Source organism: Hoplias malabaricus, chromosome 17, assembly GCF_029633855.1.
Source record: "Hoplias malabaricus isolate fHopMal1 chromosome 17, fHopMal1.hap1, whole genome shotgun sequence".
NCBI lineage: Eukaryota > Metazoa > Chordata > Actinopteri > Characiformes > Erythrinidae > Hoplias > Hoplias malabaricus.
This window is the reverse complement of record NC_089816.1, coordinates 5705108-5723238: the sequence shown is the minus strand read 5'-3', so window position 1 is coordinate 5723238 and position 18131 is coordinate 5705108. Positions and strand designations below refer to the sequence as shown.

General features: G+C 38.2%; 2 protein-coding genes across 5 annotated transcripts in view; one reads left to right on the top strand and one right to left on the bottom strand.

The window, feature by feature from the left end:
* The window catches only part of cab39l1 (calcium binding protein 39, like 1), a 41760-nt gene that overhangs the window by 7162 nt on the left and 16467 nt on the right, over positions 1–18131 (bottom strand). Inside the window, exons 1-2 of one of the 3 annotated variants that reach the window (XM_066649020.1) lie at positions 1460–1510; positions 1311–1376 (exon numbers count right to left, since the gene is read on the bottom strand). The exons of 1 other annotated variant lie outside the window; for it this stretch is intronic. The gene's annotated coding sequence lies outside the window, so the exon portion shown is untranslated. Of the gene's footprint in view, positions 1–1310; positions 1522–18131 lie in introns of those variants that run through there. One more of the 3 variants, XM_066649019.1, reaches the window with a different exon arrangement.
* Positions 530–16718, top strand: phf6 (PHD finger protein 6). 2 transcript variants are annotated; one of them, XM_066649018.1, is made up of 11 exons: positions 530–644; positions 6335–6525; positions 6796–6897; positions 7691–7824; positions 7967–8013; positions 8118–8281; positions 8404–8547; positions 13650–13754; positions 13926–14059; positions 14500–14629; positions 14783–16717. In XM_066649018.1, the coding sequence occupies exons 2-10, from the start codon at positions 6400–6402 to the stop codon at positions 14627–14629; spliced, it is 1086 nt and encodes a 361-aa protein (XP_066505115.1). In that variant the 5' UTR covers positions 530–644; positions 6335–6399; the 3' UTR covers positions 14783–16717. The 2 variants fall into 2 exon arrangements, with proteins under 2 accessions (XP_066505115.1, XP_066505114.1); XM_066649017.1 differs by lacking the exon at positions 530–644 and adding an exon at positions 4298–4434 and having other exon boundaries at positions 14783–16718.

The following is an 18131-nucleotide window of genomic DNA, read 5'->3' as shown; positions in this document are numbered from 1 at the left end:
CCCAAACTGGCTGCTGGATTTTCTACTAGTTCCTTGAATTCAGGAGGTTTTGCAGAAGCGCTTCTTTCATTAAAGCCCCCAACTTAAGGCCAGTTATCTGCCCACCATTCCTGGCATCTGTTCCATGCCACACCTCCACTCCACACTAGCAGCTTCACATCTGTGGCATCTCTAATCCAATATGCACATGGCTACATGATGGGACAGATTCAGCACAGACATTCACTAAAGGCCTCCGTTACTCATGCAGACGCCAAGGCTGCCTCTACTTTTAGAGTTTAATTTTAAGCTCCTCGGCTCCTGATTAGTATAAATAATAGTTTAGGCATTTTCACACTGTACCCACTAAATACCTCCCAATAAAGGAATGTCAGATTACTGCTGTGGAACTAAAATAGATTTTAGATTTTAAAAAAGGTACAAAAACATTCATGACATTCCAGATGAAAAGAGATAAATTGAAGTTATGTTGGCAGTAAGTTAAAAGGGAGTAATCCACCAACTGAGCGGTTCGGGAAATGGAATGATGGCTGACGGTGATGATATCGATTTGCCACCACCCAGTCAAAGTCAAAGTGACCGACAAAAGACAGGAAGCATCGACCTGCACTTCTAAGGAAACGATAGATGTTACACGGCACCAGGTTTGCGTTTGAGGTGCTAGTAAACTCGCTTAACACAACTTAAAAACACAGTTTTCGTCGCAATTTAAGTTGAAAAGGTCGAGCTCTGGTTAGCTAAACCGCTAACTAATGTCAAACTAATTTTAATGTTGGGGCAAGTCGTTTTTTGGCTCTCTGCTCAGAAGGAAACCATGATTAGCGGCTAAAAATAAAAAGACCACATCAGTGAGACAAGTGTGGGCTTCTTATTCGAAATATCGTTCCGCCTTAAACGGACAGTTACATCCTGCCCGTTTAAGGTGGAACGGATCACTCGAAGAAGAAGCGGGCGAATAGGAAGCTGACTTCAGCTTTTGTTGCGAATACATTCAAGATGTTAAAACACACAACATCTACTTAATGTGTCAGTTATATTGTTCTTTTCTCTTTCTAATGTCATGGACAATGCTGACCACAAACAAGCACCATCCCAACTTTTTAAATGACAGGTTAGGTTAAGCTAATACTGGGGTTTAAACACAAAACCAACCACAACATATTGGCGAACTGATGTAAATGTCGAGTTGGACTGAAATGGGTTATTTAAGAGAAAAATGAAGATAATGACATTTATGAATATGGTAGCTGCACAAGCTGGAGCCACGTTAGAGAGAGAGAGAGAGAGAGAGAGACACTGAAGTTACTCACCGCATTCACTGTAAGCAGACGTCGACTCAGTCGAATATGTATTAGCAGCCAAAACTCGGCAAAACTCTGTTTAGACGCACATACACATGTTAACCACCTTCAAAAACGTATAAGTTGTTCTAAAAATGACTTAAGTGTCCGTTATTAACCTTTTTACCGCCTCCTCCTCTCTAAAAACAGTCCTTCCCTGAAGAACAACTAGCGTTAACTATATCAGGGAAGTTGGGGTGTGCTTAGGAGGCCGCCCTCAGGTCGTCAGTGACATCACAGCAGACCAATGGGAGCGACCCGCACGAAGAAGACCACGCCCGCTCTAAATAAATAATTGAACACATGCAAAAGCAACAGCAATGACCAGAGTTATCGAATGTCTATACGCACTGTGAACACAGACCAACGCAGAGACCGTGTATATTTATTTATTTATTTAAAACAAAAAAAATAAATATCCACCCTCCAAGTAAATCAGCTATAAAATAGAAACTCCAACACATTATTTATTAAATAAATTTGATTGTCCCTGTTTTAAGTTTAAGGACCTTTTTGTATGTTGAAACTGCCATTGTGGCCCACTGGGGCCTAATTGAAACAGTCCATAAAAAATCTTTAAATTGTTATTACACCCTAAGGCCTATTTTTATTTATTTTTTAATTGAACAGACTAAATGTATTGTCTTTATAATTGTATATGTAATAATAAAATATACCAGTTCAGCTTAAACTTTAACGTATTTTTCCAAACTGTTAAAATAACCTTTTAATTGTTGTCAATTACACCTCTGCAGCTCTCCTCTGGTTCAAATCAGCTAATAGGTGCAGGTGATGTGTCCAAGTACGATGAAATATTGCGCACATCAGTGAAGTGTAACAGCCTTGGATGATGCCCACCAGTGCTGTACCCATAAACATGACAAGCTTCAGATGATTGTGCATTGCTTAGGATAGTTTTTTCTGTATATACTGCCCCTCAATTATTGGAGCATTTTTCAAACATAATCTATGGGCTGAATTAGTTCAAACCTGCAGGGTTACGTATAAGTTAAGTATAGTATAATGTATATGTAAGATGTTAGGTATTGGAAAATCTCTTTCTCAGTGATCAGAGCCAGTGAGATATATTGGGAAGTGCATACAGGTAAGCATGGGAAATTTTTCCACTATAGTTTTTTTTTTTTTTTCACTAGTTTCTTTTGGGTATGTCTCATTCCACTTATCATCCCTTCCCTCCATTCCAGCATGGAGTGGATGCAAATATTTTTTTAACTTATTAAAAACGTATGAAACATAACACTTACTGAAAAATTATCTGTAAAACTTAAATATTTAAACCAATTTGAGCTGTCCATGCAAAATATTTTTATATTATTTCCATGCACATGCGATATGTGATTTATATATTCTTTAAATTGGGAAATCTATTGAATATATTACTTGTAAACCAGACAGAAATATGTCCAAAACACAAATACAGGACATAAACAAGCAAAACAAGTGATTTAATGTAAATCAGTTTTCCATGACATTCTCTGTAGTAGTCGCTTCTCTTTTAAATTTCAGTTTTAGACAAGATCATATTAACAGGGAACTTAATTTCATACAATAACATGATATTTGAGTTAAGATTTAAGAGCTTAAAGAGCATCACTCATTAAAAAATTCTTAATTAAATTAATGTAACACGTAAATCTGATTATTAAAAATTCTGTGTAAACCCTGTGAACTCAAAATAGCAAGAAACAAAATGATTTATCAATAGTGCTGTTATAAACATACAGATGAGTATTGCTTTCAAAACATCACAGTTTTACACATTTATTAATATATATTGTTTTTTGACATGCACTGTTATCATGTGAATTAGTTTTATGCGTCACTCTAATCACATGTAGATGAAGGTCTGACCCTTCCCCGGAAAAAAAACTGTATATATATATATATATATACTTTTAATGTATTGATTTGATTGCATTATACCCATGTATAAATGTAATAGCAAATTTACCTGATAATTGGACCCTCTTACACTGATTACCCACAATCCTCAGTAACACTATATTCATCCATTCTGTTCATTCCTTTGTATAGAAACACAGCCCCACAGTCTGAATTCCATTTATTTACTAATATGATTACTAGGAATTATTAAACCATACTTATTTGCAAACAACAATTTAAAAAAAGCATACACGTGAATATTTACCCATGTAAAGTAGTGTAACTACCATGTAACTGCAGTGTGATTAACTAATAAGTAAACGTTTCTTTTTCATCATTTAATTTTATAATTAAGACTAAACTTTTATACTACAATATTACTGTAATCTATTATAAGATAATCTTAAGGTAAATTACTATGGGGTGATACAAAATACTGTAGATTACTATAAATGAATATAGAATGTATAGAAGCAAATATTGTATAATATATCTGGTTCATTTCATACTAGTCTTTAGAGGGTGTGTTTTGTAGGTGAACTATCCAGTTGTGGTGGATTGTGGCTCTCCAGAACGGCACACATGGTGTAATTGAGGCAAAGCACTGAATAGCAGCCCTTTTGAAGCATTTTGTTAAACGTGAGTGAGTGAGGGATTAAATGAGTTACAAACCAGTTCAATTAGGTGATTCTCCCCAAATTATCATGGAGTACTATACTGCAGTTATATACAGTATTACCACACATTTACATCTAATAATATGTAAAAAAAAAAATAGACACAAACACACCCTCTAGCTAATTTCTTCACATGCAAAACACTTCTCTAAACACTGTTTCTCAAATCAAAAGACACTATATAGCATGAAACAAAAGCAGTCTTCTGAAACTTACGTTAAAATCTAACGGAAGGTTGAAGTGGACTTGGACACTCGACCGAGGGAAGGGACCGTAAGGAGCGGAATGAGAAGCGCCCGCTTTGGCCTGAAGGGGCGTGGCGAGCGTATGAGTGGCGACCAAACGTGCTTTTTGCAGTAAGCCAAGCCTATGCAACGTAACTTGAATGCTCCGCAATGGCCAGACACAATCCGCAGCCGTTCAGTGTTCAGTAGGAGGAAGGGCACACTTTACCACCCCACCGCTGCTCCCCTGTTCAGCAGGGAAGCGTGGTTATCTCACACACAGCAGTGGTAAGGACTCCCGACGTCACATTTTAACAGCTGAAATTAACGCTAGATTCTTGAGTCGTGGTGTATTGGGTGGTGTTTAAATAGCGAGTCCCTATGTTGTGTGGATGTGGGTTGATGTGAATGGGTTACACTTATACACAGCAGGTCAAATAATCGTACGCGTGGAGAATGTAGAATATGATAGATTTGATTCATAATCTAAAGACTCGTACCGTTAAAGTCAGTAAGTTTAGAGGAAAGCTTTGAAGAATGGTTAATGCTCATGTTCTCAATACGGGCCTATAACGATGTCTGAGAGATCTGGGGTTCCCACTTTTTACGATTTCGGGACGTTTGTTTTAAATATTGAAATTATCCAGGCTACAAAACCCAGGAAAGTGAAAGTATTTAATTTCGAGAGAGTAGAACACATATTTTTAAAAGGTTTAAGGCCCATGTTTCCGCCCATATTAAGTGAAAGCACATGCCAAATGCTCTGTGGTTTACTTTCATTCAGACTTTTTCAGCTCCAGTTCTCGGTGTTTACTTCGTGCCCAGCGCTGCACGTTGGGTTTCGTTGCTATATTTATGTTGCTGTCGCCGCTCCGTAGCATTTAAGAGCTAAGGCCTGTTAGCAACCAAAACCAGTGCGAGAAAAACCCGTCAGGGGAACAGTAATATCGTTAAACATCAAATAGATGCTCAGAGAGAAAAAAAAAAGTAGGAAGAAAAAGACTTTCCTTCAGATTTACCTTCACTAAACTACATTTTCATTCCTCTCATTTCACTGCTAGCGAGGATGGCGCTGGCTCTCAGGCTCTGAGTTTTAAACTAAGCGACGTTAGCTACGCCACTCTCTCCTCTTCTGTTTCTGTTCTTTCGTTTAAAAAACCGTAGTTTATATTTGTCTAGCTCGGAAAAGGGCAACGTTTGTTTTAATCATTTACGCCCTGTGCGCGTTAAGGCAAAATACTCCGGTTTCACTTTCGCGCGTTTTCCCCCTAGCGAGTTTAATAAAGCCTTGTCCATGATTCACATCGATAAATTGCTCTTAGAATCCACTTTTATAGAACACTGAGTTTAAATGGCTGTACTTTAAGGCAACTTTAATACATACCGCGTATTACTCTTAAGTGGGGCCTATTGTTTAGCCGCGGTTTTCCTCCATCATCTTCGTCCGTCACACATCCTTGTTTTGTTATGTCTTTATTACATTCTGAGAAAGTATCTTTAAGATTTAAATGTAATAAACAGTCTTCCTACTACAAGCACAATCAGTTCACTGTAAACACACGCAACCCTAACAGGCCTGTGTACTTCTTTGTGAATTTTGTGAAAAATCTTTTCAAAGCTAATGTACACATTTTCTGACATATAACTGTATACTTTACACACACTCGGATACGTGCATTACATATGTTAAGTGCTATTATGTTTAAAGATCATGTTTTGGTCATACCTCTGCTTTTATGTTGGTCTTTTTTCTGTCTTTCTCTAAAGTTCAATAATTTTACTATGTTGCAAAATAAAATTAAAGTGACCCACAAATAAAGTGCATAGGAAACCCAGTATTGTTGGGTGTATACTGTAGTAAGCTCTCTTCAACTCAAGAATCAATACAAGTAGCTATACTTTAAAGGGCTTTAGCCTATGTGGTGTGTATAACAGGAGTTTGCACTTAAAAAGGTTTTATTCACTTGTTGTTACTGTTATTTTGGTGCCACACATTTTTTAAAAGAGGTGACAATATAATTGTTCAGAGATAATCATAAACCATGTCTTTCAACTTCACATAACTGGTTTACACAAATATATATGTGTCTTTCAGGTTTTTACAGGCGTTATACACATTGTGTTCAGACATTTCAACATTAATCGGATTCAAATATAAGATCATAATCCCCTTATCAATTGTCTGTAGTTTTTCGCTGGCAGCATCAATCTCTCTTGTCAGAGCAGTCCAGAAGTGTGTGGAAGAAGTTTGCCATGTCAGGGCAGAAGAAAGGAGCTTCAGCGCGAAAATGTGCCTTCTGTAGAACAAATCGAGACAAGGAGTGCGGCCAGCTCCTAGTATCAGACAACCAGAGGGTGGCAGCCCACCACAAATGCATGGTGAGTGGACCATCTGCTGGCCTAGTTGCAATCAGATGTGTTCAATGGGACAGAAAAAAGCCCTCTTTCAGAAATGTTGTTAAATGTTAGTTACAGGTTTATAAAGTGGTTGTTCGTAAAAGTTGATACAAAGATCCTGACCCAAGAATGTGAAGTAGTTCAGTCTATAAAATACACAGAGCTGCCAAGTCTTTGCATAATATCTCACTATTTTATTCTTTAATTGTTCCGTTTTCTTGTTTATATGAAATTGTGTTGTTAATTTTGCAGCTTTTCTCCTCTGCCTTGGTGACATCTCACTCAGACAGTGAAAATATTGGGGGATTTTCAGTTGAGGATGTAAAGAAGGAGATTAAAAGAGGAAACAAATTGGTAAGTGTCAAGCAACTGTTACTGTGATCTGTTTGTAGAGATACAGTGGAACCTCTACTTACGAACTTGATCCGTTCCGTGACCCGGTTCGTAAGTGGAAAAGTTTGTTACTGGAGTCAATTTTCCCCATTTAAAATAATGGAAAAGCAATTAATGCGTTCCAGCCCCCACCCCGAAAGTCACCCTTTTTGCACTGATATATGTTTACAACACTCTCAAATTAGTAAAAAAAAATACATGTAACGTTACTAAAAAGAAAAGAAATACAGTGGTAACGGTAATAAAAAAGAACAAATAAAGTTTGAAGTGGTTACACATCGCTACCTTGAAGACGTGACGACTGGCTGGAGGAGTAACACAGGCACTGGCTTTATGACGGGAGGTGGGGGGTGGGTGGAATAATGGAGAGTAGGCGGTGAATGTGGGGAGACGAAGCGTAGATACGGCTTAACTTAGCACGAATTTCGATGTCTGCTATTTACACTAATGCTAAATTGCTAAAGCTACAATGTGCTAATCTTAAAAGCTCACTCAAGTCTGGGCGCTGGGAGACTCGCCTCTTGGGGTCAGTGGCCATTTCCAGCCGCCGGCTCGGGTTCGTTTCTGGAGTCATGGTTCGTTGTTGGAGGCAAAAAATATTCAAATGCCCGGTTCGTATCTTGGAAAGTTCGTTAGTAGAGTTTCCACTGTACTAAGGCTAGGGTTTGCTAAATATTGAAATTGAGTATATTTCTTGGTAAAACGAGTAACAACATGTTTAAACAGTCTTTCCATATGCTATTCTGATGTACAGATGTGCTCATCTTGCCATCGACCTGGGGCTACTATAGGCTGTGATGTTAAAACGTGCCGGCGGACGTATCACTACTACTGTGCTCTGTGGGACAAGGCCCAGACCAAGGAGAACCCCTCACAGGGCATATACCTGTAGGCGAAATTACATATGAATGATATATTATTTCATTAATAATAATAGTATTTGTCTGTGCAAATTGTTAATGGCTTTATTAGTTCAAACAAGTTAAAGAACGTGATGTACATGAACTTCATCTGTATTTTTAAATTGCAGTGTTTACTGTCGCAAGCATCGAGGCGCCTCAGACGATGCCAGTGATGGTAATGAGGGTTTAATGTTTTTATCTGTAGAGTAATAGTAATTATGAAACACTAAGATAATTAATTTTGCATTAGATAAACATTCTAAAGGTGCATTCTTTTAGAGGAACAAGGAGTTGCAGCCAACGATTCAGATTCATCCCCTCCACGGAGCCGAGGGAGAGGGAGGTTTGAGAAAAGCCGTATCAGAGGCGTACCTCGTGGCCAGTCAGATGACACTCGCTCAACCTCTTCTCAAGGCCTGGATGAAATGGAGAGCTCCTCAAATGTAAGACTTTACTAATCATCACCTTCTAACTATAAACTAGGCTAGATATCAGATTGAAAGGGTGTTTAATATAATTTAATAAATACATATTGCTTGATTGTTCATTTTACATTCGGGTGTAGCGGGACCGGTCACCACTGAGGGGAAGCCCTGGTGAGTCAGGTCTTCGATGTGGCTTCTGCCATGCTGGTGATGAGGAGAATGAGACCCGTGGTGTGCTTCATTCTGACAATGGAAAAAAGGTTGCCGCCCACTATAAATGCATGGTGAGTCACTCAAGTCTTTTGCAAGCCATTCATCAGATCTTATGTAGCAGTATTTTTACAAGTTGAAGCCATGATATTCCAGTTTATTTTTCAGTGAGATATATTTTTTACATGCATTATTAGATGAGACATTGTAGTAAGAGGGAACAGTTACTGTTTTAATTCTACAGCATAACATGAACAATACTCAATCTCTCAAAATCCCTCTAAGGTTAAACTCTAAGGTTTTGTATATGGAATATCCGAATAGTATTAAAATTAATCCATGGTAGCTGTGTGTGTATTTATTTAAATTATGTAGGATGTTTGTTAAAATAGGTACCCGAATACCAGTGTTAAATATCAAATGTGTATTACTGCTTGTTACACATTTGAAATGTATTTTGAAAATACAACAATAATTTGGAACTGCATTATCGGTCGTCCCTGTGGTCAATGCCCTTAAAGCCATTATTCACTCATCTTTATACTTTCCTTCTAACCATTGTTTGTATGTTTAAAGAAATTGTTCAGACGTACCACAGAGAGAATGACCCAGGGTTTTGTCTTTGAGTTATTTATTTATTTCAATTCCCAGTTTTCTTCTGTTAGACTTTATCTTTATGAATTTAGCTTGTGAGACAACAGGTGTGCCACAAAACCAATCAATTAAGCCCAACTTTATTGTTTTGTTTTGTTTTTGTTTTCTACTGATGCCATATTATTTGAGTTGCCATGGAAATGGCACTGGCAGTCATATTAGTTTCTTTTATTATTATTATTTAAACGCAACATCTTCAATTATGGGGAAGCGCTGTTCTATCTGGTTTGGGGACATATAATGCAGAACCCACTTTTTGAGTGCTTTTGTGTGTCCACTTGGGTCTCTACTGCCCCTATAAACACTCCAAGTGCAAAGAAAAAAGCAACAACATCCATCTGTTTTCTGTGAGTCAATTGAAAGATTTTGGTGTCAGAAATCATGTGCGTCTACGAGCCATTTGAATGGCACTCAGGAAATTTGCATAGATCCACCCTGGCATTCGTGAAGGTGTTTGTGCAGGCAGAACCGGTCCGTCCAATACGCTTTCTACGCACGTTGTGTATGGCCCCACAGATTAATTAAGGACCCCTCATCTCAAGTTTGGGAGAGTATATATATATATATTGTATATAATCAGAAGATGAAGAGAAACTATCCTTCAGGAAATGAAAAGAGGAAAAAAAAAACACTCCACGAAAACCACAGGGACAGCAGTGAGGTAAACCTGTGTAGTGGTAGATGAATATGTTCTATTAATTTCTAATAAGTAATTGGACTTTTTGGGATTTTAATACTTAGACTTTCGACTGGTCTCTCAGAGACATTTCCAATTCATCCAGCTCATATTGGAATCTGAGATAGCACCCAGAGAGTGTCATAAACCACAGTAAAGGCCACTCCTGGCCCTGTTTATGACCCAAGGTCTCAAAAGGTGATGTCACTACCCAGTGAGGTTCTAGTCTAAACAAGCATCCAATCAGAGGCAAGAGATTCTCCAATCCTCAATCCCTGAGGACCAATCAGGCCTCCAAAGCAGGTTTCCTGAAACCTGGTTTAAAACCAGTGGGGCAAAAATCTCTTCCAGTGTCTCTAACAGACTCTGCTCTCTTCCAATATCTCTTATGGCTCTTTCTTAAAACAGACTTAGGCTATTCAAGCAGGGTTCAGGCAGAACAAACCCAGAACAGAGAAAAAAAATGTAGAGAGAAAAGAAAAGGGGTTGAATGAAGGAGAAATTTAGATTCACCCAAGGGTGAATTTGCATCCAGTCAGGAAGCTCAGCTAAGAAAGCCCAGAAATTCCAACAGAAATTTTGTTGGAATTTCATATCAAATTCACTCGTATTTTAATCTCCCTGCTTCCTTATGTATTGCTGTAGCCCAATTCATTATATGAATGTATAATCATTCATTAATTATTTGATATTACATTAAATAAACCAGTTGTATGATAAAACCAGTCCATGGTTATTTGTTTGTGTGTGAACCTTTCTTGAACGGAATTATTACTTGTGGGTCAGATTCAATTTTGGAGCCAAGAACCTACAGTGGGTCAATGAGCATAGTAATTAATTAATAATAATTCATTCTAGCTAATACTGTTACATTATATGTAAAGTCATCCAACATAATGGCCTACTTGTCCACGCTAAGATTGGACAGGTAAAGACGCTACAACATGAGATTGTATTGTTAATAAATAATAATCTACGTACATAGTCGTGGGAATATATTTAGAGGTGGTGTGCACTGCGCATCTGAGTTCCACGCCTTGAAAACCCTCGCAGTGCCAGAGTGAACCAAACTTTTGAAGCTCAAAAGTGAACATGTACTGATGTTTTTATACTTTCTAGTACTTATTTAAACCTGCCCAAACACACCAGTTTGTAAAAAAATGATGTAGTTATTTCAAAGTGCTAAGTTGAGTTTTTCGAAATTTCTGTTCCACCTTAAATGCTGGAAGCTGGAAATTAAACTACAACATTTGCTTCTTTTTCTTCCATTCCACCTTAAAGCCCCTGGGAACCAATTTAGAAATATAGTGGGGTTTTGTTTTGTATAATTCTAAACTTGGGTGTCATATGAAATGTTCATTCATTCATTCATTATCTGTAAGCGCTTATCCAATTCAGTGTCGCGGTGGGTCCATAGCCTACCTGGAATCATTGGGCGCAAGGCGGGAATACACCCTGGAGGGGGCGCCAGTCCTTCACAGGGCAACACAGACACACACACACATTCACTCACACACTCACACCTACGGACACCTTTGAGTCGCCAATCCACCTACCAACGTGTGCTTTTTGGACTGTGGGAGGAAACCGGAGTACCCGGAGGAAACCCACGCGGACACAGGGAGAACACACCAACTCCTCACAGACAGTCACCTGGAGCGGGAAACAAACCCACAACCTCCAGGCCCCTGGAGCTGTGTGACTGCAACACTACCTGCTGCGCCACCGTGCCGCCCCATGAAATGTTCAGCAAAGTTTAAATAAAAAAAACACAAAAAAGAAATATGATTAATCTCTTTTTAAATATGACCAGTATTACTGTCCTCTCGATGCAGAATGGGCAGTCCTAAAAGTGGGTAATGCATATGTCACTATTACCCTGACCAATTATAAGGCTACCATAGCCATGCCTCCTCTCTGAGTTGAAGAGTCTGCTGAGCTATCCAGCTGTTCACCAAGCTATGGGGAGCGAATAAAAGTCATAAACAGCAAACAGAACACAAAACAGTACAGAACAAACCTGAATGGATTAAGTCTGAGTACTGTAGATATAGCAGAAAAACTCCTGTTTGCATGTTTAACGGCATATCAACAGAGATATCAGGTGCGTTTGGCTAGTGTGCAGAGCAGAGTAACTGCGGGGAAGGCAGACCCACATGGTTGGCAGTACAATGGAGATAGCAGCCACACTAGCAAAGTAACAGTGGTAGAAAGCAGCAATTTGGAGACACTCTAGAAGTGGTCGGCAACCTTTTTATGTACAAGATCACCTTTTGAACTCTGAACAAATGAAAGATCTACCAGTGTAAATGCTAGGCTTGGGCTACTTAAAAAAACAACCCTGTGTACGTCCCTATCGCCTCCAATAACATAACATTAAATGGTTTACGTACTTCGTTCATGTACAGCTGAGTAGTGGCTGTAGTGGTACTTAGTGCCTGAGGATGTCTGTTTTTTAATGTTTTCATGGGAAATGTTCAGTTTTTTCCTTCCGGCACATTGTGCAGTCTTTGCTTACTGTTATTTGCTTCAGCATTCCAAAACTGTACATGGTGAATCAAGTGGTTAAAAAAATGTTACATATATAATCAATGTATTATCACTGTAATTACCTTATCTTTGCCCTCATAAAGGGATTTAGGCTGTGCATAACTCTGGCTTAAACTTGTATTAGGAGCATTTTCTGATATACTACTTTTTGCCTATCCAAATATCCTACCTTAAGCCTAAAGGCACCTTTTTACAGGGTAGAACAACTCGACAGAACACCAGAGTATATTGTGACTCTCGCTGTGTTGTAATTTGTAATCCACATTAGATATTTGGGTAATATCTCCTGCTTTCAAACTGTCAGCGCTGCAGCTGTGTCGGCTCAGAGACGGCAGAGACAGCAGCAGCACTATTGGCCAGAGAAGCGAATATGTGTGTATTTGCAGAAACAAACCCTGTGTGACTACGGTTTTTTACGTGCCTACTCAAATAGCTTGTGAACCACTGCAGATACAGAATGACCCAGCTATAGTAACTTAAATGTGATAACTTGAAGCAGACATAATTTATCGCATGGTGTTGGAGATTGATCTGTCGACTGGTTGTCGACCACAGCTCTAGAAAGTATCCAGTTCATACAATCATGTTATCATTCTCATATAGACAAACAAATGGGTTCCCAGGTGCTTTAAGGACTGCAGCTGTTACTGAATCAGACAAATGCATGGGCTTGGTGGGGCGTGGCCAACAGGAGCTTATTTGCATTAAAGTGACAGAGCCCTTAAACAGCTCATTCTAAAAGGGACTGAAACGGGCAAGAATAGAGCTGGTGATATCTCTTTATGTGAGAGTAATATTGTGCAAAAACTTCATGAACATGTTTTGTATAGACCATAGACCTATTCTAACTTGTTTAAAAAGAGGTATAATATCTCCCCTTTAAGGTAGAATGGCATGTTTATGTTTGTGAATGGCTTTGAATGTTTGAAATATTGCATAAACTCTTTTTTTTTAGCAGTTTTCAGTGTGTTTATTTTTATGCAGTTAGCTGTCTCCCAAAGCAGTTCTCTAAGAAACCTGATACAGCAAAATAAGTCAATATTACCCACCAATTGAGCTGGAATAAAGCAATATCCTCTTTTTTCATGATTTTCAACGGTGACTGATATTAGGGTTTTTTATATAACTCAGACCTGTTTCCAGAGCACAGACTAGAGAGCTAGCAAATGGTGAAGAAACAAACAAACAAAAAAAAAAACTAAATTTTCTAAACATTAACATAAATGCATAAAAACAAGTGGACAGTGGCTTTAAGTTTTCTGAATTGACATGACTGAGGTTTTTTTTTCTTTATAGCTTTTCTCTTCAGGAACTGTCCAGCTCACTACCACATCACGTGCAGAATTTGGGAACTTTGAAATTAAAACAGTCATACAGGAAATAAAAAGAGGAAAAAGAATGGTGAGTTTAATTAATGCGTTCAAATCTCTTTTAAAATCTGTCTGTAGAAGAGTCTGTTCCAACAGTGTTGTGTTCCTGGGAAAAGCTTTCACCTGTAACCGTACAACTAAACATAACTTGCTAATGTTCTTACTATGGGGATTTATATATTTTATAATTTTTGGGTTTCAGAAATGTACCCTGTGTGGCCAGCTTGGAGCTACTATTGGATGTGAGATAAAAGCATGCGTAAAAACTTACCACTACCACTGTGGCCTTCAGGATAAGGCCAAATACATAGAGAACATGGCCAGAGGCATTTACAAGTAAGCCAAATAACTTTTTAGTAAACCATTACTAAACAGGGGCCGGGGGGGTTGGGCTATGCAATGGGCTGTTGAATATATATAGACGGAAAATTTATAGTGGTAGTAAAAGGCATAAAGAGCTACACAATGTGCTGCATGATATAACTAGGCACACAATCATACCCTTGTCTGTAGATAGGTATAGACAACTTAGTAACCTTTAGTACAGACATATAGCATTGAAGCCTCTTTTAGTTCATGCTGGTGCAGCAATTTACTAAGGCACTATGTTGCTTCTGCTTATAATTTGTGATCCATGTATATATTCTTAACTCCATCTTTGAGTGGATTATGTAATTATTCTTTTGACCATTCTTATAAAGCTGTCATCTTTTGCAAATCTTGACCTAGATGGACCATCTAATTTGACTTGTTTGATTTTTTTTCCCCATTAACAGATTGTATTGTAAGAATCACAGTGGAAATGAGGAGCGAGATGAAGAGGATGAGGAGAGAGAGAGTCGCAGTAGAGAGAAAGCTGCTAATAACCAGAGGGGAACACCTCTGCCTCAAGTCAATGGCAACTAGGTATGATTCAGATGCAAAATATGCGAACAGTCCATGTACACATTTATTATTAAGTCATGTCATATTCTGATTTCCTACAATTTATATTATGTCACATTTGTAAGCCATTTGTTTAAATGTTAATTGAAATATACTGATGTTTGTCTTTTGCAGATAATAAAAACCGATGAGAGGGGAAACCGACAAAATATTTTTGTATTCTCAAATAGAAAATAGGGGCCAGCTCACAACTTGGACAGTTAATTTTCCCTCTCGTTGCCATAAATTCCATAATAATTGATAACCGGCCATACATTTCTATGCCTTTTTTTCTGAAAATTTCAAGAACATCATTAATGACATGTGAAGGTCCAGTTTGTACCAAAATCCCACTGAACCAAGGACATGTTTTTTAGGACTAATGCAGCCAAGTCCTATACTCAAAAACAAACAAAACAACAACAAAAAAAAAAGGTTTTTGATGGAGGATCCTCATTAAACTCGTATGTTGGTCCAAAACTTGGCTGAGTCCGAGTCAAACAACCTGCTTCAGTCAATGTGGGTTAAAACATGGGCAAATAACTCTACATCTAAAGCTCACATTACTGGACCAACTAATGCTTTCTTCAAACCTTTCTTTCTTGACAAACTGCTCTTTCACCGGACCTATTTTTTGAAGACTGCCTTCTAATTGTTTTTACTGTCTCTTCCCAATTTTGACGTTTAATAAGCCTATCGCTGTAATTTTCTGTCAAAGGATTGACATTTCCTTTACCTCTTATTTTCTCTTGTATCATGTATTATATTTTACTACTGTATAATATTCATGAGTAACGTTGAATATCTGTGGCTTCCTTTATAGTCTTGAGTCAGGATTAAAGATCATTGGCTAGCATGCACTTTTCTTTACCCCCATCTCATGTGGTGTTCCTTCTTTAATCTACTGCACATCTTTCAATATTTAATTTAGTACTCAAATCTTTACTGAGATTTTAACAATTACATTTTAATTCAATTTTATGTTTATAATTAACAGCTTAAGATGTTATGTTACTGTTCTACATTTAGTAACAGACAGGCTTTCATTATATTTCATATGTACTTTAAGAACACTTACACTACTTGCATAAGAGGAGGTGGTTTATCACACTGCCTGCAACACAAAATCTTGCTTGAAGTTCAGTGTGTAATATATGAAAAACACCCTCGTATAAGAAATTACATGGACTACATGATGTTAAGGCTTAAAACCTACAGCAAATGTTGTCTTGATAAAATGATCATGATATTGTTTCCCTTTTAATACAGTGGAAACTGAATGAACATGAATTTATTTACTTATTTAACATTTATTTTGTGATTAAACCTTACTGGAGGAATTTATGTATGCTTTGGTTTTGTCTAGACCAGGGGTCGGCAACCCGCGGCTCTTTGATCCCTCTGATGCAGCTCAGCTTTTGAAAATAATTGATGAGTATTTAATTAAAATGTATTTTATTTTAGTTTGTTCGTTTTCAAAATGTAATTCTATGAAGATTATGGCGATCTTGTAACATCTAAAATATTTTAATACACGTCACAACTTCCAATGTGCGACACCCATCAGTGTGCGGTTTCTTGAACGTTTTGACCGCTGACTGCACGGCGCCAATAAAAGGATGACGGCACGCAGAGAGAGGACAGCATTTTTGTTTGCTGCCAGTGGATAATTTAAGTTTGGCGTTTTTTTTCCGTTACTACAAGGACTCAAATAGACATTGGGTATTTTGCTTAACCGTCAACCCAACGTTTTTTTTTCGGAGTTAAAAATGTTTTGTTGCATGCAGAAATGTTATTTCATTTTCTCTGCAGTCGTTCATTGATTTCATAAATGTAACACAGTATAATTTGTTTATACACAGCACAAAGGCAAAAAAAACCTGTTATGCGCAGTGTTATTTCATTTAAAATTTCAAAAGGGTTTTGTGGCTCCTTTTCTTTACTGTGTGAAACAGGTCCAAATGGCTCTTTGAGTGGTAAAGGTTGCCGACCCCTGGTCTATACTGTCCATGCTATCCCATTATCTCATAACATATTTTACTTCATTAATTACAGATTGTACCATTTCAGTTTCTCTATAAGGTTTTTTTAGCTTCTTTGTTGTGTTTAAAGAAAATAAAAGTGGTGGATCATTATCAGCTCTCCAATAACACTGAAATAGCTTCAGCTCTGGACCATCCAGTGGAGCACACACAGGTTTTATCTTAAATATTTAGTGGCACTAGTATCGGAGAACAACCAGACAACCATAAATATGCTGCCAGCAGTGTTCTGTGGCCAGAAACTGACCATGGATGAAGGACCAGAGGATGGCTCTGCTACAAATTGTATAGCATCAAATGAGTTACATTTTACAGGTAGGCAACAAGGTAGGTATGTCAAAATGTATCCTCTCACAGCTACATCAGTAGTGCTGAGGATGAGTCACCATTAAGTAAATGACTGGATATCCTTTGGTGGTCCTTACTATTAATAAACACAAAAGACTACAAAAAAAAAAACTTCTGTCCATTATAGCACTAGCTTGTTCTTTGTATCTCAAGTGAAGAGTGGACTAAAATAGACGGAAACTCTGGAGACTGGTGTAATCCTAACCTGATGCTATTATTAAGGCAAGAAAACACAAGAAATTCATTCATTATCTGTAACCCTTATCCAGTTCAGGGTCGTGGTGGGTCCAGAGCCTACCTGGAATCAATGGGCGCAAGGCACACCTGTACACCCTGGAGGGGGCGCCAGTCCTTCACAGGGAAACACACACATTCACACCTACGGACACTTTTGAGTCGCCAATCCACCTACCAACGTGTGTTTTTGGACTGTGGGAGGAAACCGGAGCACCCGGAGGAAACCCACGCGGACACAGGGAGAACACACCAACTCCTCACAGACAGTGACAGCGGGAATCGAACCCACAACCTCCAGGCCCCTGGAGCTGTGTGACTGTGAAACTACCTGCTGCGCCACCGTGCTGCCCAACACAAGAAATGTAAGATATTATTTAGAAATATTAGTACATTAAATAATAAACACACATGGTGGGTTTCCCCCCATAAATATGTTCTCAGGATAAAATAGCATAACATTTGCCCTTGTATTGTCTGATGAGCAGGTATGTCACTAGAGATTAATGATTGGGGGGGCTAAGCTTTAATCAGGAGGGTCTGGGGCAAGGGTGTAGATTTGCTTTTGCTTTTATATATTTTTTTAAACTTTCTTTTAGAGCAATCTGTAACACTGACACCAAGCGATTAAAATCGGAACTATAATACAGCGCCCCCAACTACATATCTCTGCAGGCCGGAAGCCAGCAAGTGGGCAATCTGTGTTTTAAGTTATGTTTTGCGAATGTAGGAAAAGCAGCCTTTGTGATTTGAAAAAAAAAGGCATAGTTTCTCTCCAACAGAACTCTGTACCCTCTACTAGTTATAGTTTAAAATATTAGGTTTCAGTGAAAACGAAATATATAGCACTTCTGATATTT

Excerpts from the sequence above, each read along its gene's own strand:
- phf6 (XM_066649017.1), top strand. The coding sequence starts at position 4,308 with ATGCTCCGCAATGGCCAGACACAATCCGCAGCCGTTCAGTGTTCAGTA. Across the intron at positions 4,435-6,334 it reads TTATCTCACACACAGCAGTG|TTTTTCGCTGGCAGCATCAA; the intron begins GTAAGGACTCCC and ends AATTGTCTGTAG. Across the intron at positions 8,548-13,649 it reads CCGCCCACTATAAATGCATG|CTTTTCTCTTCAGGAACTGT; the intron begins GTGAGTCACTCA and ends TTTTCTTTATAG.